The sequence below is a fragment of the Delphinus delphis genome, chromosome 10 (assembly GCF_949987515.2).
Source record: "Delphinus delphis chromosome 10, mDelDel1.2, whole genome shotgun sequence".
Taxonomy (NCBI): domain Eukaryota; kingdom Metazoa; phylum Chordata; class Mammalia; order Artiodactyla; family Delphinidae; genus Delphinus; species Delphinus delphis.
This window is the reverse complement of record NC_082692.2, coordinates 16,240,920-16,263,833: the sequence shown is the minus strand read 5'-3', so window position 1 is coordinate 16,263,833 and position 22,914 is coordinate 16,240,920. Positions and strand designations below refer to the sequence as shown.

General features: G+C 38.7%; 1 protein-coding gene across 4 annotated transcripts in view; it reads right to left on the bottom strand.

The window, feature by feature from the left end:
- The window catches only part of CDKAL1 (CDK5 regulatory subunit associated protein 1 like 1), a 654,211-nt gene that overhangs the window by 446,575 nt on the left and 184,722 nt on the right, over window positions 1-22,914 (bottom strand). For all 4 annotated transcript variants that reach the window (XM_060023566.1, XM_060023563.1, XM_060023565.1 and 1 more), the window contains one exon: window positions 22,277-22,325. In XM_060023566.1, coding sequence (XP_059879549.1) covers window positions 22,277-22,325 — 49 coding nt within the window. The remainder of the gene's footprint in view (window positions 1-22,276; window positions 22,326-22,914) is intronic.

Below are 22,914 nucleotides of genomic sequence, written 5' to 3'. Positions count from 1 at the left end.
TTATATGCACACCTGTGAATTCATAACACTGAAAAACCTACACGAAAAAAGGCATATTTTGTACAATAATGGCTATACTCGTTGAATCAATATTCAGTGTGGTTTATGGATCTTCATGAGCAAATCATCTTTCCCAAATCCCACAGTGCTAACTGCACTGAACATTATTAGAGCTGAGGAAAAACTTCCCACCCATACATACTAGAAAGCCCTGTCTGTCAACATGTCAAGAAGCCAATTATAATGGTCATTCAAAAGCAGAAAAGTACCCACCCCTGTAATATAAGCATATATGTAAACACATATGCGCGTGCGCGCGCGCACACACACACACACACACACACACACACACACACTGATAGAAACAGGACTACCTACAAAATAGGTATTTATTAATTAAATTATGTTTCTACATACAAAGCAATCGTTCCCCCTCTGGTTCTCAAAGCTAAAGTCATTTGTACAAGTTAGCCTTAGAATATCATTACACATTATAGAAGCACCAATAATCTGGCAACTTGGACTCCAATTGTTTATTTCTTTTTCCTTTAATTTCTTTTTCTTCTAAAGCCTCTATAAACAGCCAGACTTTCCTTCAATACTTCATTCTTCTCACCTAATTTTAAAGGCCATTCACTGTTTCCTTAATATGTTACCACCCACCTCCACTACCACCAGAGAGGCCTCATGCCAAGTTGCTGTCATCTCTTATACTAACTGCTCTCACTTCACACAAATTCAGTCCTATTAACAGACATTCTGAAGACCTATCTGAACCCTAAGCTCTGGGTCGTCCTGCTGGAAAGCTTCCTAATAAAAGCAAACCCAACCCAATGCTGGGGCAGAGGGTAAGAGAAGACTGGTAGATATACAAACAAAAACAAAAACAAAAAAATGAGTAAATGCACTACAGACATCAATTCTCACTTAAGAGAGCCCCATCAATTTGAATATTGTTTAAGAATATTAGAAAGGAAAGCTCAGTTTACTGTTTTTCTACAAAATGCTTGGAGCTGTTACTCAGCATGGCCTCCAAAGGCTTTTTAACTACTTAATTACACAGAAAAACAAAAATTTAGCCCAAGTTTGTCTCTGCTCCGTTCAATGTCATTCCTCATATGTCAGCTCCTCCCAAGAAAGCAAGCATCCTCTAATGGTCACACTAAGTAACTCTCCTGAAATATTCTCATTTTAAAAGAAGAAAGCAAAGTGAAACAAAGATGTTGGGTTAAGTGAAAGAAGCAGCTAGTCTGGGTTGGAAAATTTTACCCGAAATGCTAGAATTGACTCAAAACACAAGATCATTACAATTCAAGCGCCAATTTTAGCTACTAAGATTTCAGCAATTACTAAGAATTTAAATGTTAACTAGAACGATGACACCTAGAAAAAAACATTAAAATAAGAGAAGAATGGTAAGAATCAACTGTCCAAAAAGACAGAATTCAAAGCGTGAATCAAAGTATAAGCAAAGAGAGCCTCTACTAAGGTCCTGATGTTACCAGCATGCATTTCCAGAGTTTTGGGTTGGAGAGGAAGCTAAGATAAGGACAGAACACAAAGTTTAAATCCCCTCAAAGTTTGAGGGTTATTTAATATCAAAACTCTTCTTGCACAAAAAAGTATCTACACTATAATTATAATGATGTGAAATTTATGTATGATTCAGAACTGTGGAAGATGTAAAGATGAAAACATGTTGGAATGGAGAATTCTAAGGCAACTTTTTCTTCCATTCGTACAGCACTGTTGGTACAACTAATGACAACTATTTTCAAGTCATCATACTGGACAAAGAATATAAAAAATAAATAATCCACATAAGCAAGATGTCTTCTTATAGTAATGGAAATACCTTCTGGAGGCAAACTACCAGAAGCATTTAATTTTATGATTTAATTACATCTTTTGCAAGCAGATATACCTTTTATGACAGTGGGAGATTTATACGGTGCCAACTTACTTTTCACAATCTAAATCAAGTGCACATCAAAATACTCACAAGTCAAAGCACTCGCACATCAGTTAACTCCACCTCAGTACTGACCCTTAAAAGAACTCAGGTGGTTGGCTGTCTTGCTACAGTAGGCTCCCCTGAATTCTATATATTTCTTTTCTTTTTTCCCCACACTCTATTTATTTACTTTTTTATTTTTAAAATTTGTGTTGAAGTATAGTTGCTTTACAATGCTGCGTTAGTTTTTACCATACAGCGAAGTGACTCTGCTATACGTATACATATATCCCCTTTTTTGGATTACCTTCCCATTTAGGTCACCACACATCTCCTGAATTCTAGTAGCTCCAAGGCTTTAATGTCTTGGGGTGTTTTTTTTGTTTGTTTTGTTTTGTTTGTGGTACGTGGGCCTCTCACTGCTGTGGCCTCTCCCGTTGCGGAGCACAGGCTCCGGATGCACAGGCTCAGTGGCCATGGCTCACAGGCCCAGCTGCTCCGCGGCATGTGGGATCTTCCCAGACCGGGGCACAAACCCATGTCCCCTGTATAGGCAGGCGGACTCTCAACCACTGCACCACCAGGGGAGCCCTGGGGTGTTTTTTTTAACATCTTTATTGGAGTATAATTGCTTTACAATGGTGTCTCAGTTTCTGCTATATAACAAAGTGAATCAGCCATACGTATACATATATCCCCATATCCCCTCCCTCTTGCATCTCCCTCCCACCCTCCCTATCCCACCCCTCTAGGTGGACACAAAGCACCGAGCTGATCTCCCTGTGCTATGCAGCTGCTTCCCACTAGCTATCTATTTTACCTTTGGTAGTGTATATATGTCCACACCACTCTCTCACTTTGTCCCAGCTTCCCCTTCCCCCTCCCCAGCTTTAATGTTTATGGCATAAAGCTACTCAGTACTTCCGTTTCAGTAAGTAAAGCATCCATGGCAGCAATGCAAAAACTTAATCACTGCTCATGCTCAAACCCATATTCCCCAAATTACTGCACCAGGTGATGAAAGCAGAGATAACAGACCTAATAACAGATGGCATTCAAGCTCCCAAAAAAAAAAAAAAGAGAGAGAGAACAACACTATACAAGAATAAGGAACCTGTAAGCCACACTTAGCTCAGATCCCCACATCCGATCATGAAGGAAAATGTCAAGCTCCTCCTGCAACTCTTCAAACCCTTATAAAGTGTCACCGAGGAGCGGTGGGAGGCAGTATAAAGGCAACCTAAAGGGGGGAAGTCAGGGAAGGGGCATCCGGCACTTACTTGTTGGCTTTAAATTCACAATCTTAGTCCTCAACCCCTTGTGACTGGCATTACCAATGCCCTTCTGGAGAAATGAAGACAGTGAAATAAGTGTAGAAACGTACGAAAAACAAAGAGGATGGACATTTTACATCACAACACAATACACTAATGCACATGCATAACCGAAACAGAAGTTCCAAAATGCTACAGATGAGTAAAAAATGAAGTAGGTTTGAAATATTATTTTATCAATATTTAGATACAACATAAAGACTCCCCAAACCCAACCCCCCCCCCGCCAAAAAAAAAAAACCTATTCTGTCCTGAGTCATCACAATGACTTCTGCCCTAAAGGGACTTACAGTCTTGAGGAAAACAACTTGTAAACAAATAACTGGAATGAAATGTCAGACATGGTCTGATCAGTGTTTTTAAGGACAGTAGATCACCATGAGAGAGTGGTCAACTCTCCTAAAAAAAGATCAGGAAAGGCTTCGAGGAGAAATGACACTGTAGTGTGGGAGGCTGAGCAGGCCAGAAACAAGTTACATACACAACTACATAGATTTCCCAGTACATCCGGACACAATACTGCTAACACAGCCAGCACAGATCTTTGCTACAAATCCTGTCTGTTCATCTTCTGCTTCTTAAACCAGCCTATCGCTAAAACCAGAATTCACTGAAAAGATTTATTAAGACTTGGCATAAAGGAGCTCCACTGTGAAAAACCCCACCTTCAAAAATTAAATGCCTCTAAACATAGTTTATGAGATAGGAATTATGTGGGTTTGAGATATGCATTCTTAGTTCTAATCAAAAGACTGGCCAAACATTATTTTTAAAGGTTAATTCAAAACCTCAGTATTGAACACTGAAAAACAAACAAACCAACCTTAATTCAAGAATTTAAAATTAATGTTGGTTGTGAAATGTTAAAGACTGAAAGTTATCTACATCAAAATCCTTCAGATTACAGCTTCAATACTTATCTGGCCTAAATACAAAACTAGAATTTAGAACATAGGCCATAGCCTTAAAAAACATGGAAGGACTTTCTTGACTTAATCATTTGACAGTAAAAACAGTATAAACTGTGTCTTACCTTAAAACCTTTAGAAATTACCTTTAAAAAACACACCCAAGAGAGTTCTCTCTGCAGAATCTCTTTAGGTTTTTACTGGTTTGATTAGCTTCTTTATTGTTTGCTTACAGTTAAGGAATACGTTTACTCACTCATTTCCTAAATTAAGCACCCTTATAGCAAGGTAAGACTAAAATATTCTTTTCAGATTTTTTTTTTAAAAATATAGCAAATCTTTATTAACGCCTTACAAAAAAAGTTTTTATGTTGCCACAAAATAAAATGGCAAGTAAAACTGAGAAGCAGGAAAGGGAAAAAGAAATCAAAGAGGAAACAAGAAACATGAAGGAACAAAACGTGTAAGTGAGAATATGAAAGGGAACTAGAAATGGTTGAGCCGTGACCTTAGTCAATAGGCAGGAGGGATGGAGATAACAATAAATGGGTCTCACTTTCTCACTTCCCTCCATTCAAGGTAAGCAGCTTAACAGAACCTAAAGAACTTGAGATTAGAGGAATAGGTTTCAAATTATAGTACACTGAGGCCTTGCTATATAATCAGTAATGCCAGGGTTCCTGTGGAGTACAAATGAATTAATGTATACGAAAGGGTAAGCTACAAAGAGCCAGACAGAAGGTAATTACAGTTGCTACTATAATTAATGCAACTGTAATCTTATCAAGACCTATAATGCTAATGACGTTTCTCAAAAGCAAGAAGGCAAGGAGATTTTTAAAACTTTCAATCACTGTAAAATAAAGTCAGATCCCATTTATTTTTAAACCTCTGGAGAACTAGGAAATAGGTCACAAATAATTGCATTGATAATGATAATCAGATTTGCGAATGATTTAATATTTTAAATATATAAATCAAAGTAGATTCAAGGTCATCCCTCTCAAATCACTCACTGCATTCCGATACAAGTTCTTGAATATGAGGGAAGAGAAAGAAGGCATAAGTAGGGTACCAGAAACTGCACCTGACCCTGGGTAAGTCTAAGCATAGATGCCAGAGAGCCATGGCTGTTTTCCCACCCCAGGACATCTGAGTGATAGGATGCTTACCACTGTGACAGTGGCTCACATGGCAAATGAATCTAGGTGAAGGGCCACATGGCAGAATCTCCAAGCCCCCCAGCTTCCCCAGGTTCAACGTAAGCCACCCTGCCATCTTCCCACTCTGGCTAAGGGTCCCTCTCCAAGCAAACACCCTTGAGAATCACTGCTGCAGGTGATGTTCACACCTTGCATTAAATCCTCTCAAATTACTTTTTTCCCCCCAGCAATCCCAGTCACCAAGATGAAAACTGCCTGCCTCAAAGTCCCCAAAATAAATATGCCCCAGGGTAGAAATGAAAGTTGCTTTAGAGAAGCACAAAACTCCAAGTACACCACTTGTCACCACCTAGGATGGCATTACCACGGAACAGAGTAAAGGCAAAGGAGTCAGGGAACTGTGCTTTACTGAAGACCCTCTTCACTGGAGAATACAAATACATACAAAAGAAAAATGCATGGTATGTCTGCCACAAATGCCTTCAAATTCATTTTGTAAGTAAGAAGGTATGGGGAAAGAAAAAGCAAACTCTGGCATGTGGAGATTAGGATGCAAGAAAAAGCTAGTCACATTACAATAACTTTTGCTAGAGATCACTGTCCAAAATGTCAATGTCTCATTCTAATGACAGGCTCTGAAACTCAGTTTTATATTACAGACTCCAACACTCCTAGAATGTCAGTCAGAGCTGAAGGGACCTTCCATGTCATACAATTTACAGCCCAGGAAACTGAGAACAACCAGGTTGCGTGGGTTGTTAAACACGACGCTGTTAGCGGCAGACCAAGTAATTCAACATAACCCTTCACATCCTCAATCCATGATTCTAGCCCATCACAGCACCAGACTTCAGGGCAGCTTAAAGAAATGGGGCACTTGAATTTTCAGAGTTACGCTAAAGATTTAATGTGTTAGAAACCATCTTTCACAAAGACATTTCAGTTACTATTTCTTTATTACTCAATAAAATATATGCCTTGTTGTAACGGTAGTACTGATAAACTTCTCCTTAAAAATCCATCCATAGTTGATATCCTAACTGGAGATTCTGCAAATGAGTCCCCCCACCCCCGAACTAATAAGTAAGTGAAATTGGTGTTTACTCTCTCAGTCTCAGAAGTAACTGCTACACATATGCTGTGTGCTTTGTAGAGTGTTATGGAATGAACTTTTAAAAGAAAAGATGTGCATCTCCAAACATTAGATACAAAACTGTATCAACTGAGCATTCTTTCTCTATACCAAGTGCTAACAATACTAGGTTTTCTAAGGAAAGGTCAATGGTATCACCTAATAAAAGACACCCTACAACTAGTCTCATTAAATAAATTCTTCTAATTCACAAAATTTTCAAGAAAATGAGAAAATCAGATTTAAATTTCCTATCTAGTTACATCTGAGCCATCAAATTACTCTATGTTGCCAGTTTTTTTTGGTTTTGCTTTTGTTTTTGGTTTTTTTCAGTATGGGGGCCTCTCACTGTTGTGGCCTCTCCCGTTGCGGAGCACAGGCTCCGACGCGCAGGCTCAGCGGCCATGACTCACGGGCCCAGCTGCTCAGCGGCATGCGGGATCCTCCCGGACCAGGGCACGAACCCGCGTCCCCTGCATCGGCAGGTGGACTCTCAACCACTGCGCCACCAGGGAAGCCCTATGTTGCCAGTTTTTTCACTTGTTTGTGTTATATGATTTTACTGGCAATAAAATATCAATATTTGTTTTTTAATAAAATTTTCAAAAATGTCATAATTTTTATGTATATTTTGCTACTGGAGTTTTAGATAGTGTACCTCTAACATCACCTGGTTTCTACTTTGTATTTCTGTTTTTACAGAACCCAGCTACAAAGTACCAAAGAAGAATCACCAATACAATACAATTTACTATTGTGTTAAAGAACAGTCAAACTGCAACAGAAAATACCACAATCAACCTACAATTTCACCCTCTATTTAAAAAACATAATAAATCTGCTAGGATTATTTTCTCTAAGTTTATCATCCCAACTATTCTCACTATATTTTACTAAACAAAAATAGTAGATTCTTTAAATGAAGACTAAAGCTTCTCCAGACATGCAGTAAACCACACATATGCACGCGGAGTATAAAAGCAGTGTACCGCGTTCCAACTCTCTACAAAGGTAGTAACAGTAAAGGAAGAACTTAAGTATATTAAAGTTTTTTTATTATATTAATTTTAATGTTTTCTATGAGAACCTCAAAACAGGGTTAACTGATCTACTTGTCATTGTTTACTAAATAAATCCTATTAGAATAAATAGAAATTAGAACTGTGGGACTCAGAAATTGTTATATCTGAGAATACCAAATACCTGCAATGGAAATTATTAATACACAGACATGATAAATGTTCAAACTTTATAAACTGTTTTAACATGAACAGTTCTCACAAAACTCTAGACTACAGTAATGCATTTTTAGAGAATTCAACAATACTTGCAATCTCACCTTCATGGAATCTGCCAAGGCAGAATCAAGCTTGCAAAGAGGTAACAGGTAAGTGCAATTTTCACAGCAGCCAAGTCCCTGTTAATATTTAAACAAGGAAGGATGGGGCTACTTTACCAGACAGATCAGTGGGACCACTAACACAAGGGTTGGGTCATGGGAAGCCTGAGAAGTTCAAACTTAAAGTAATTTCCTCTCCTTGTTTTGAACAATCAAATCCAGTGAACAATTATAACAGTGTTACGTGCAAACTCTAACACGATCATCAACCTAACAAACTATTCAACACTATGCACCCTCCCCACTTGCACTCTGGAATGAAGAAGTCAAAGTTAATGAAATACCCAAGTCTTCATATCAATAAATTCCATTATTAATAAAAGCCGGTTGCAAACCATAAGATAATGCATCTTTGAACAGAAAGGGAAATATAAGTGATGAACACACAAAAGCAGTGTAATTAACTTAAGACAAACCAAAACATATAAAACAAGTCTGAAGCCAGCACAGCAGAATTCACCTGGGGGACACATATATGCATTTATTTGAGTTTTAAAAGTTTTAATGGCAGAAAAATATCTGACAAATTAAAGTTACTTAACTACGTTTATTTTAAAAAATAAAATAAACATGACTACTTCCAATGCTTAAAGAAGACTCTTTAGAGGGCATCTGTTGGCGATTTTGGAGATAAATAATTCTGGGACTGCTTAGAGTTTCTGTGGCTAGAAACAGGACCGATAATTTAACTTATAAAGTTAGAGAAATACAGACAAGACATTGGTGGTTTCTCCAATAAACAGTCCTTGCCAGCCATTATTCCAAACTAGCTATTATAAAAGAAAGTGATGTGAAAAATCAACTTACAGTCTTATGGTAGAACTTTGCTGCTTGGGACATAAAGACATTTCCCTGGTCTTAATTCTAAAATTATTATGATTTGAAAAAATGCTACGTAAAAGAGATACAGTGAATAAAAATAAGTTCATTCTAGAACATATAAGAAACACAGAGGATAAATAAGTAAAGTTAGAGGACTGGTTATTTGAGGGAAACAAAGGAGGAGAGAGAAGGGAAAGAAGACTGAAAGGGACATGAACTGACACATCTAAGAAGGTGGCAAAATGCAATGTTTACCAACCTGTAACCACATATTAACACAGAACATAAACTTAAAACAAACAGGCTCATGAGAAAAAAAAAAAACAAAACTAAATAACAGCAATAAATTTCTGGCACCTTTAGTTATTAGAAGGCAGAAGTTATCACCTATCTAATTACACCAGTGAGACTGGGAAGTGTTCCCAACATGTAAAGCCAATGCACAACTTTTTCTACTATATTCAGACTATATAGTAACTACATAAGAGATTACATAATGTGATGATGCGTAAGAGTATCCATTCAAAGCATATTCCAACATCACTAATCATTAGAGAAATGCAAATCAAAACTACAGTGAGGCATCACCTCACACCAGTCAGAATGGCCATCATTAAAAAATCTACAAACAATAAATGCTGGCGAGGGTGTGGAGAAAAGGGAACCCTCTTGCTCTGTTGGTGGGAATGTAAATTGATACAGCCACTATGGAGAACAGTATGGAGGTTCCTTTAAAAACTAAAAATAGAACTATCATAAAATCCAGCAATCCCACTACTGGGCATATAATCTGAGAAAACCATAATTCAAAAAGAGTCATGTACCACAGTGTTCATTGCAGCACCCTTTACAATAGCCAGGACATGGAAGCAACCTAAGTGTCCATCGACAGATGAATGGATAAAGATGTAGCACATATATACAATGGAATATTACTCAGCCATAAAAAGAAACGAAATTGCATTATTTGTAGTGAGGTGGATGGACCTAGAGTCTGTCATACAGACTGCAGTAAGTCGGAAAGAGAAAAACAAATACCGTATGCTAACACATATATATGGAATCTAAAAAACAAACCAAAAAAATGGTTCTGAAGAACCTAGGGGCAGGACAGGAATAAAGACAAAGACATAGAGAATGGACTTTAGGACATGGGGAGGGGGAAGGGTAAGCTGGGATGAAGTGACAGAGTGGCATGGATACACTACCAAATTTAAAATAGATAGGTAGTGAGAAGCAGCCACATAGCACAGGGAAATCAGCTCTGTGCTTTAGGACAATAAAAAGTAACGAACTATTAAATACTTCTAATTATCAAATTTTTCAAGAAAAAGAGAAAATCAGATTTAAATTTCCTATCTAGTTACATCTGAGCCATCAAATTACTCTATGTTGCCAGTTTATTCACTTGAGATAGGGAGGGTGGGAGGGAGACTGCAGAGGAAGGAGATATGGGGATATATGTACATGTACAGCTGATTCACTTTGTTATAAAGCAGAAACTAATACACCATTGTGAAACAATTATACTCCAATAAAGATGTTAAAAAAAAAGAAAAAGAAAATTATTTTATTGAAAAGCAAATACTGAAAAAGGAGATGTGCTTTTGTGGTTCAATACTATCCCAGATGTACCATGCTATATACCGAAGCTCAGTTCACTTACTCATTAAGTTTAGAAACATCTTCAAGTAAATCTCCACCGGACATCGAAAGAGAAGTTACTAAGTCATTAACACTGATAAAACCACACTTGAGATAGTTCCGCCTTACAGTCTCAATTTACAAAAAGTTTATATTCTAAATTAGTATCAAATGCAAAGTACAATTCTGACAGAGTGAAGATTAATAGCAATGTGTTAAATAAGAAAGAGCTGTTTGGTGAAGCACCCTGGGAATTTAGGTCAGCCTAATCCAAGATCACATCAATTACTGAGAAGGTAGGGGAAATGGAAAATCAATTAAACTTGCAGATTGTACCATACTGGGAAAGCCTTCAATTACCAACACTGGAGGCAACTGAAATCAGACTAAACGAAATACCAGCAAACATATTAAAACAATTGAGGCCTCCTTTATTAGAGACTGACTAGAGAAGAAATATGACTTAACAGTAAAAACATTTTTCTATTTTCAATACACAACATTTATTTGCAATCATTTATCTTAAGATATCTGGTTTGACTACCTTTCCCAAAGACAAGAACTTTTTTAAAGATGTTTTTTGTTTAGAGGATTTCATATACATATATCAGAAGAAATACCCAGATTTATGTCCTTCAAAGCTTTTATACCAAAAAATAAGGGGGGGGGGGCTTTAATGACCATGTAAAGCAAGACTAAGGTGCATATGAGTATTTTTTAAAGAAAGAAATGTAGGAGGAGCTTCACGATGGCGGAAGAGTAAGACGCGGAGATCACCTTCCTCCCCACAAATACATCAGAAATACATCTACATGTGGAACAACTCCTACAGAACACCTACTGAACGCTGGCAGAAGACCTCAGACCTCCCAAAAGGCAAGAAACTCCCCACGTACCTGGGTAGGGCAAAAGAAAAAAGAAAAAACAGAGACAAAGAATAGGGACAGGACCTGCACAACTGGGAGGGAGCTGTGAAGGAGGAAAAGTTTCCACACACTAGGAAGTCCCTTCCCTGGCAGAGACGGGGTGGGGGGTGGGGGTGGCAGGGGGGAAGCTTCAGAGCCGCAGAGGAGAGCGCAGCCACAGCGGTGCGGAGGGCAAAGCGGAGAGATTCCCGCAGAGAGGATAGGTGTCGACCAGCACTCACCAGCCCGAGAGGTTTGTCTGCTCACCCGCCGGGGCGGCCGAGGGCTGGGAACTGAGGGTCGGGCTTCGGTCGGAGCGCAGGGAGAGGACTGGGGTTGGCGGCGTGAACACAGCCTGCAGGGGGTCAGTGTGCCACGGCTAGCGGGGAGGGAGTCCAGGGAAGAGTCTGGACTTGCCAAAGAGGCAAAAGACTTTTTCTTGCCTCGTTTCCTGGGGCGCCAGGAGAGGGGATTCAGAGCGCCGCTTAAAGGAGACCCAGGGCTTCCCTGGTGGCGCAGTGGTTGAGAATCCGCCTGCCCATGCAGGGGATGCGGGTTTGTGCCCCGGCCCGGGAGGATCCCACATGCCGCGAAATGGCTGGGCCCGTGAGCCATGGCCGCTGGGCCTGCGCATCCGGAGCCTGTGCTCCGTGGCGGGAGAGGCCCGCATACCGCAAAAATGAAAAAATAAAAGGAGACCCAGAGACGGGCGCGAGCCGTGGCTATCAGCGTGGACCCCAGAGATGGGCATGAGACGCTAAGGCCGCTGCTGCCGCCACCAAGAAGCCTGTGTGCGAGCACAGGTCACTATCCACACCCCCCTTCCGGGGAGCCTGCGCAGCCCGCCACTGCCAGGGTCCCGTGACCCAGGCACAACTTCCCCGGGAAAACGCACGGCGCGCCTCAGGCTGCTGCAAGGTCACGCCGGCCTCTGCCGCCGCAGGCCCGCCCCGCACTCCGTGCCCCTCCCTCCTCCCGGCCTGAGTGAGCCGAAGCCCCCGAATCAGCGGCTCCTTTAACCCCGTCCTGTCTGAGCTAAGAACAGACGCCCTGCGGCGACCTACACGCAGAGGCGGGGCCAAATCCAAAGCTGAGCCCCAGGAGCTGTGCGAACAAAGAAGAGAAAGGGAAATCTCTCCCAGCAGCCTCAGGAGCAGCGGATTAAATCTCCACAATCAACTAGATGTACCTGCATCTGTGGAATACCTGAATAGACAAGGAATCAACCCAAAATTAAGGAGGTGGACTTTGGGGGCAACAATATATATATATTTTTCCCTTTTTCTCTTTTTGTGAGTGTGTATGTGTATGCTTCTGTGTGTGATTTTCTCTGTGTAGCTTTGCTTTTACCATCTTTCCTAGGGTTCTGTCTGTCCGTTTTTCTTTCTTTTTTTTTTTTTAGTATAATTTTTAGCACTTGTAATGATTGGTGGATTTGTTTTTTGGTTTGGCTGCTTTTTTTTTAACTACTTAAAAAAAATTTAATAATTATTTTTTATTTTACTGACTTTATTTTATTTTATCTTCTTCCTTCCTTTCTCCCTTTTATTCTGAGCCGTGTGGATATCAGGCTCTTGGTGCTCCAGGCAGGCATCAGGGCTGTGCCTCTAAGGTGGGAGAGCCAAGTTCAGGACACTGGTCCACAGGAGACCTCCCAGCTCCATGTAATATCAAATGGCGAAAATGTCCCAGAGATCTCCATCTCAATGCCAAGACCCAGCTCCACTCAATGACCAGCAAGCTACAGTGCTGGACATGCTATGCCAAACAACTAGCAAGACAGGAATACAACCTCACCCATTAGCACAGAGGCTGCCTAAAACCATCATAAGACCACAGACACCCCAAAACACACCAACAGATGTGGATCTGCCCACCAGAAAGACAAGATGCAGCCTCAGCCACCACAACACAGGCACTAGTCCCCTCCACCAGGAAGCCTACACAAACCACTGAGCCAACCTTAGCCACTGGGGACAGACACCAAAAACAAGGGGAACTATGAACCTGCAGTCTGCAAAAAGGAGACCCCAAACACAGTAAGTTAAGCAAAATGAGAAGACAGAGAAACACACAGCAGATGAAGGAGCAAGGTAAAAACCCGCCAGATCTAACAAATGAAGAGGAAATAGGCAGTCTCCCTGAAAAAGAATTCAGAATAATGATAGTAAAGATGATCCAAAATCTTGGAAATAGAATGAAGAAAATACAAGAAACGTTTAACAAGGACCTAGAAGAACTAAAGAACAAACAAACAGTGATGAACAACACAATAAGTTAAATTAAAAATTCTCTAGAAGGGATCAATAGCAGAATAACTGAGGCAAAAGAACAGATAAGTGACCTGGAAGATAAAATAGTGGAAATAACTACTGCAGAGTAGAATAAAGAAAAAAGAATGAAAATAACTGAGGACAGTCTCAGAGACCTCTGGGACAACATTAAATGCACCAACATTTGAATTATAGGGGTCCCAGAAGAAGAAGAGAAAAAGAAAGGGACTGAGAAAATAATTGAAGAGATTATAGTTGAAAACTTCCCTAATATGGGAAAGGAAATAATTAATCAAGTCCAGGAAGCACAGAGAGTCCCATACAGGATAAATCCAAGGAGAAACACACTCAGACACATATTAATCAAACTATCAAAAATTATAATTCAAAGAAAAAATATTAAAACCAGCAAGGGAAAAACGACAAATAACACACAAGGGAATCCTCATAAGGTTAACAGCTGATCTTTCAGCAGAAACTATGCAAGCCACAAGGGAGTGGCAAGACATATTTAAAGTGATGAAGGGGAAAAACCTACAACCAAGATTACTCTACCCAGCAAGGTTCTCATTCAGATATGACGGAGAAATTAAAAGCTTTACAGACAAGCAAAAGCTAAGAGAATTCAGGACCACCAAACCAGCTCTACAACAAATGCTAAAGGAACTTCTCTAGGCAGGAAACACAAGAGAAGTAAAAGACCTACAATAACAAACCCAAAACAATTAAGAAAATGGTCATAGGAACATACCTATCGATAATTATCTTAAATGTAAATAGATTAAATACTCCAATCAAAAGACACAGACTGGCTGAATGGATACAAAAACAAGACCCGTATATATGCTGTCTACAAGAGACCCACTTCAGACCTAGAGACACATAAAGAATGAAAGTGAGGGGATGGAAAAAGATATTCCATGCAAATGGAAATGAAAAGAAAGCTGGAGTAGCAATTCTCATATCAAACAAAATAGACCTTAAAGCAAAGACTATTACAGGAGACAAAGGACACTACATAATGATCAAGGGATCAATCTGAGAAGAAGATATAACAACTGTAAATATTCATGCACCTAACAGGAGCACCTCAATACATAAGGCAAATGCTAACAGCCATAAAAGGGAAAACAACAGTAACACAATCATAGTAGGGGACTTTATTAACACCCCACTTTCACCAATGGACAGATCATCCAAAATGAAAATAATTAACGAAACAGAAGCTTTAAATGATACATTAAACAAGATGGACTTAATTGATATTTATAGGACATTCCATCCAAAAACAACAGAATACACTTTCTTCTCAAGTGCTCATGGAACATTCTCCAGTAAGATCATATCTTGGGTCACAAATCAAGCCTTGGTAAATTTAAGAAAGTTGAAATCGTATCAAATATCTTTTCTGACCACAACGCTATGAGATGATACCAATTACAGGAAAAAAAATCTGTAAAAAATACAAACACATGGAGGCTAAAGAATACACTACTTAATAACCAAGAGATCACTGAAGAAATCAGAGGAAATCAAAAACTACCTGGAAACAAATGACAATGAAAACACGATAACCCAAAACCTATGGGATGCAGCAAAAGCGGTTCTAAGAGGGAATTTATAGCAATACAATCCTACCTTATGAAATAAGATACAGCTCAAATAAACAACCTAACCTTACACCTAAAGCAAAAAATAAGAAAAGAAAAAGAAGAAACAAAAACACCCCAAAGTTAGCAGAAGGAAAGAAGTCATAAAGATCAGATCAGAAATAAATGAAAAAGAAATGAAGGAAACAATAGCAAAGATCAATAAACTAAAAGCTGGTTCTTAAAAAAAAAAAGGCTGGTTCTTTGAGAAAATAAACAAAATTGATAAACCATTAGTCAGACTTATCAAGAAAAAAACGGGAGAAGACTCAAATCAATAGAAATAGCAATGAAAAAGGAGAAGTAACAACTGACACTGCAGAAATAAAAAGGATCATGAGAGATAACTACAAGCAACTCTACGCCAATAAAATGAACAACCTGGAAGAAATGGACAAATTCTTAGAATTGCACAACCTTCTGAGACTGAACCAGGAAGAAACAGAAAATATGAACAGACCAATCACAAGCACTGAAATTGAAACTGTGATTAAAAATCTTCCAAGAAACAAAAGCCCAGGACCACATGGCTTCACAGGAGAATTCTGTCAAACACTTAGAGAAGAGCTAACATCTATCCTTCTCAAAGTGTTCCAAAATATAGCAGAGGGAGGAACACTCCCAAACTCATTCTATGAGGCCACTATCACCCTGATACCAAAACCAGACAAAGATGTCACAAAGAAAGCAAACTACAGGCCGATATCACTGATGAACACTGATGCAAAAATCCTTAACAAAACACCAGCAAACAGAATCCAACAGCACATTAAAAGGCTCATGCACCATGATCAAGTGGGGTTTATCCCAGGAATGCAAGGATTCTTCAGTATACGCAAATCAATCAATGTGATATACCATATTAAGAAACTGAAGGAGAAAAACCATATGATCATCTCAATAGATGTAGAGAAAACTTTCAACAAAATTCAACACCAATTTATGATAAAAACCCTCCAGAAAGTAGGCATGGAGGGGACTTACCTCAACATAATAAAGGCCGTATATGACAAACCCACAGGCAACATGGTGCTCAATGGTGAAACACTGAAACCATTTCCACTAAGATCAGGAACAAGACAAGGTTGCCCACTCTCACCACTCTTATTCAACATTGTTTTGGAAGTTTTAGCCACAGCAATCAGAAAAGAAAAAGAAACAAAAGGAATCCAAATCAGAAAAGAAGAAGTAAAGCTGTCACTGTTTGCAGATAACATGATACTATACATAGAGAATCCTAAAGATGCTACCAGAAAACTACTAGAGCTAATCAATGAATTTGGTAAAGTAGCGGGATACAAAATTAATGCACAGAAATCTCTCGCACTCCTATACACTAATGATGAAAAATCTGAAAGTGAAATCAAGAAAACACTCCCATTTACCACTGCAACACAAAGAATAAAATATCTAGGAAAAAACCTACCTAAGGAGACAAAAGACCTGTATGCAGAAAATTATAAGACACTGATGAAAGAAATTAAAGATGATACAAACAGATGGAGAGATATACCATGTTCTTGGATTGGAAGAATCAACATTGTGAAAATGACTCTACCACCCAAAGCAATCTACAGATTCAATGCAATCCCTATCAAACTACCAATGGCATTTTTCACAGAACTAGAACAAAAAATTTCACAATTGGTATGGAAACACAAAAGACCCCGAATAGCCAAAGCAATCTTGAGAAAGAAAAACGGAGCTGGAGGAATCAGGCTTCCTGACTTCAGATTATACTACAAAGCTACAGTAATCAGTATGGTACTGGCACAAAAGCAGTAATATAGATCAATGGAACACGATAGAAAGCCCAGAGATAAACCCACACACATATGGTCACCTTATCTTTGATAAAGGAGGCAAAAATATACAGTGGAGAAAAGACAGCCTCTTCAATAAGTGGTGCTGGGAAAACTGGACAGCTACATGTAAAAGAATGAAATTAGAACACTTCCTAACACCATACACAAAAATAAACTCAAAATGGATTAAAGACCTACGTGTAAGTAAGGCCAGTGTAAGTAAGGCCAGACACTATCAAACTCTTAGAGGACAACACAGGCAGAACACTCTATGACATAGATCACAGCAAGATCCTTTTGGACCCACCTCCTAGAGAAATGGAAATAAAAGGAAAAATAAACAAATGGGACCTAATGAAACTTAAAAGCTTTTGCACAACTAAGGAAACCAAAAATAAGACGAAAAGACAACCCTCAGAATGGGAGAAAATATTTGCAACTGAAGCAACTGACAAAGGATTAATCTACAGAATTTACAAGCAGCTCATGCAGCTCAATATCAAAAAAACAAACAACCCAATCCAAAAATGGGCAGAAGACGTAAAGAGACATTTCTCCAAGGAAGATATACAGATTGCCAACAAACACATGAACGAATGCTCAACAGCATTAATCATTAGAGAAATGCAAGTCAAACTACAATGAGATATCATCTTACACCTGTCAGAATGGCCATCATCAAAAAATCTACAAACAATAAATGCTGGAGAGAGTGTGGAGAAAAGGGAACCCTCTTGCACTGTTGGAGGGAATGTAAATTAAGACAGCCACTATGGAGAACAGTATGGAGGTTCCTTTAAAAACTAAAAATAGAACTACCGTACGACCCAGCAATCCCACTACTGAGCATATAATCTGAGGAAACCATAATTCAAAAAGAGTCATGTACGACAATGTTCACTGCAGCTCTATTTACAATAGCCAGGACATGGAAGCAACCTAAGTGTACATTGACAGATGAATGGATAAAGAAGATGCGGCACATATATACAGTGGAATATTACTCAGCCATAAAAAGGAAATGAAATTGAGTTATTTGTAGTGAGGTGGATGGACCTAGAGTCTGTCATACAGAGTGAAGTAAGTCACTTCTTCAGAAAGAGAAAAACAAATACCGTATGCTAACACATATATATAGAATCTAAAAAACAACCCAACAAAACGGTCATGAAGAACTTAGGGGCAAGATGGGAATAAAGATGCAGACCTACTAGAGAATGGACTTGAGGATACGGGGCGGGGGAAGGGTAATCTGGGACAAAGTGAGAGAGTGGCATGGACATATATACACTACCAAATGTAAAATAGATAGCTAGTGGGAAGCAGCCGCATAGCACAGGGAGATCAGCTCAGTGCTTTGTGACCGCCTGGAGGGGTGGGATAAGGAGGGTGGGAGGGAGGGAGATGCAAGAGGGAAGAGACATGGGAACATATGTATATGTGTAACTGATTCACTTTGTTATAGAACAGAAACTAACACACCATTGTAAAGCAATTATACTCCAATAAAGATGTTAAAAAAAAAAGGTAAATCCTTTAAATATTGTACTTCTTCCCTTAGCTTTAATTACATATCTTGTTCAACTATCAAGATGATACAAAAGAAAATCCTAAAGTCTTTATAATATGGTGTCTCCTAAAGCAAATGCTATAAATGGATGGAATTTTCAGGCAACTAGTGTCGAACAGTGAGAACTCATTCAGCATATCTTAAATTCTCCAGTTTGCTCCAACCAAGACAGATATAAAGGTAATATGCTTTGTTTGGTTTTCTTGGAATTACAATAGATTTAAATGTTTTTATCACCAATGTATCTTATTAATACCTTTTTAAAAAATACTATTTGGTATACCACAAGAAGAATGCAAACAGGCTGTGGCAGAGGCTGCATGTCCAAACCCCCTTCAAGGAAGACATATGAAGACAGCCCAACAGGAATCAAATGTGGAAACAAGACAGTTACAGCAGAATCCTCTCGTCAGGCTGCATTCCATCTGGCCCTCCTCGGCACAGCCTTCTTCTCCATGGAGCATTTATCAATCAGGGTCCCAGCAAAGCAGATGGCACACTGCATAACTGAAGAGATTTTAATAAAGGGACTATTTACTAAAGCTTGGCAAGTAGAAAAACCAACAAGAGACAATGCAGTGCTCTCAGGCTAGCAACAATGGGGTGTGTTTTCACCCCTGGGCCTGAAAAAGCAAAGGAAAGGAAGAGTTACAGGAACCCGCAAAAAAAGATGAATAGAGAGGGCCACCTGACAGGAGTTGTGACCTTCAGGTTAGGATGGGCAGGTAAGAAGGGAGTGAGAGAGGGGAACGAATCCTCCCATTTCACACTCTAGTCACACCCCCAACCTCTAACTGGAGAAATCCAACTAGATGCCAGGTAGCAAGGATCCTATGGATGCAATCCACACAGGTCTGCCTCCATGGACACACATCAAGGTGCGGAAGGGTGGGGAATGGATCTGGAGGGAAACAGAACTTATCCACTTCTGTGCAAGATCCTAAGATGAATGTGAAGCAAACTGCAAATAATATACAAGACATATCAAACAGTACAGCTGACTGGAGCAAAAGGTGTATGTACGGAATTAATGGAAGAAAAAGTGGAAATGGTAGAATGAGGTAGAAGTCACAAGTTAGTTTGGTAGGTAACAGGCAGCCACCGAAGGTACACATACAGGAGAGCGAGATACAGTCTGATTGAAAGGAGCATCACTGCAATCGGAGGTCAGTTAGATTATTCCTGCACCCTAAGTATTAAGGGGGTAGTAAGAAGTAAATATTAACATGCATTTCCCCTAGTATACCCCAGGTATCTCAAAAGTCTTATCCATTTAATTCTCTCCATTTTAAACTGAGAAAACTGAGTCTCAGAAAAGTAACTTACTGAAAAACAACCAACAAGTAGTTAACTGTTACAAGGACCACATTATTTCACTAACTTGTGCTGTCTTGTAAGACTTGGCAGTAGAAAAAGAAAGTGAAGAATGGAAGTTTCAGTGACAGGCCCAGATCTCCATTAACAAGAAGATGTCAGATGAGTCCCTTAACCCCTTCCTGGATCAGCTTCCTCATCTGCAAACTAAGGGTATCTAACAAAATTATTTCTCCCATCTCTGAAATTCTCCTGTTGTATTACCAAGACTTAATTCATCAATCTTCCCACCCTCAAACCAACCTGCCAGTGAACACCAACAGCAACTTCATCTTCAACTCATCTCTTGCTGTAGACTATCACAATTAAACCCAACTACAGTCTCTCCAATAAACCCACTTAAGCAAAACTCTTCAGTGAGATGCTATCCCTAATTAACCCAACCTGGAAGTGATAGGCCTTCTGTGATATTGTGATATAAGAAATACATATTTGGTCACCATCCCCAGTTCTTGGTACAGATCGATCTCCTAAAACTCTTATGATTTCCTGAGTGATAGGGTGAAAGGAGCATCTTTTGTTATTCATAATAAGCCCCTTTCAAGGTAATCTGAATTTGTAGCAATGAGCTAACTCTTGGAGGAAACAGGCTGGTTGGTGTCATCCCTGATGACATATGATGTGGAGCATCTTTTCATATGCTTATTTTCCATCTGTGTATCTTCTTTGGTGAGGTTTCTGATAAGGTCATTGGCCCATTTTTTAATCAGGTTGCTTATTTTCCTGTTGTTGGGTTTTGAGAGTTATTTGTGTATTTTAGATTACAGTTCTTCATCAGGTATGTCTTTTGCAAATATTTTCTTCCAGCCTGTGACTTGTCTTCCCATTCTCTTGACACTGTCTTTTGCATAGGAGAAGTTTTTCATTTTAATGAGGTCCAGCTCATCAATTATTTCTATCACAGATCATGCCTTGGTGTTACACCTGAAAAGTAACTGCCATACCTATGGTCACCTAGATTTCCTCCTGCATGATCTTTATTGTCATTCAGTTTTTTAAAAGTATTTAATGGCTAGTATATGCCTGGTACTCAAGCGACAATACCCTCAAGCATCCTGAAGCACTGCTTTAAGAAGTTCAACTGAACAACCGTTAAGGCAGTGACTCTCAACGGGGAGAGAGCACAGCCATCGTGGTATAGTATGAACGTAGTGTCAAATTTAAGAGAACAGGCATCGGAATCAGACTGCCTAGATTCAGATTCCAACCATGCACTTACTACCTGTGTGCCCCTATGTCACAACTTCCTCTTCTAAAAACTGAGGAAAACAGAGGAGGTACCCACTGTACTTCACAGTACTGTTCTAAAATTAAATGACTTACTCCATGCTTAGCATAGTGCCTGTCACACTGTAAGTGCACAATAAATGCTAGTAGTGATACTTCTAGACCTTACAAGATGGGGTTGAGGTATAGTTTGAAAAACAATATTCAAAGTTATCACTGCTACAAATTTTTAATCGTGACATTTCATTTTATTTCAGGATTTCAAGGAAGACTAAGGTATAGTCTAAAATTCTCATATTCTGTGGTCACCTAATAAATTAAAGACTCAAAATGTGCAAAGTATGTAAGGCATGTGGAAGGTAGTAAATACAAGCCAGCAGGAAGAGTATGTGGTTAAAAATCTCAATTTGATGGAAGTAGACTGTTTTTTTTAAAACACAAACTCCCATTTATTAAAAAAAATGGTAAAAATTTTAAGTGAGAACCTCAATTCACTTAATATTTTAATATCATATTATCAGTTTTCATTTGTACTAATCTAACAGAAGAAAAGTAGACTATATTTACAAATTAATCCACAGAATTAAGAATGGTTTATTCCTCAGTGGCTTCAATAAGAATCTGTTTCAAAGAACACTGGCTAATAAAACAATCAAAGCATAATTCTATTTTCTGTAACTATAAAAATTATACATAGAAGAGGAATCAAAACTGAATACTACTTTTAAAGTACTTTCAGAAGGGATAACTACAGCTAATTATGTGATATAAAAACAAGCAAATAATGTCAATTATATCTCAATAAAACTGAAAATAAAGCTGTTTCCTTATTTTAAAATTAAATTCTGTCTTCCTGATCTGAGGTTCAAATTAAATCTAGTTTACGCTAAAATAAAAATAAGATTTTTTAAAAAGACTATACCTGACATTTATAAGCCAACCAAATATATGCCTCCTATATTGGATTGGCCAATGCACAAAGCAGTCAAGGACAAAATTTTATGATTTTTGTCCAACAATAACTTCCATAAAAATGCTTAACAATATTAACTAAGTAGTATTTTATAATACAGTTCAAATAATATATACATGTGCTTATCTGACTTTCAACAATTACCTTTAATTGTTTCCTCCACAACTTCTACCACACGATCTATCTGTTGAACCTAAAAAGAAAACAAACTGTTAGACAAGCAATTTACATGCAGAAGAAACAGCAATATTTGTTTATCATAACACATTTCGAAGCACACAAATGCAAGTTTTCTTTAATGCATTTGGAGATATTATAAGAAATACTCCATATTGTTTTGTGTTACAATGAAGTATGAAATTATCACTCTCCTGTCCTCCAATTATAATTGAAGAAATCATATTACATTTAAATAAACTGCCTGGAGTTCTATTAGGATAGCCTATCAACATAAACTCAACACATCCTGAGATATAAATTGCAGTTTAATTAAAACATGTATCTTCACACAGACCTTCAAGGAAAATAGCATAATATGACAACCTACACAAAAGGATACATGCTGGTATTAAGAAGATCTACTCCAAATTTTATGCTTTATTATTTTAACACTGAAACCCCTTTTAATGAATTTCTACCATGTGCCAGGTACCCCGCTCAGGTCCGTGGAATACAAAATCAAATAACAGCTCCTGCCCTAGACACAAGTGACTAAGGAAGATTTCCCAGGGTACCATGGGAACACAAAGAGAAGATAATAAAACACATCTGAGTAATCCAGC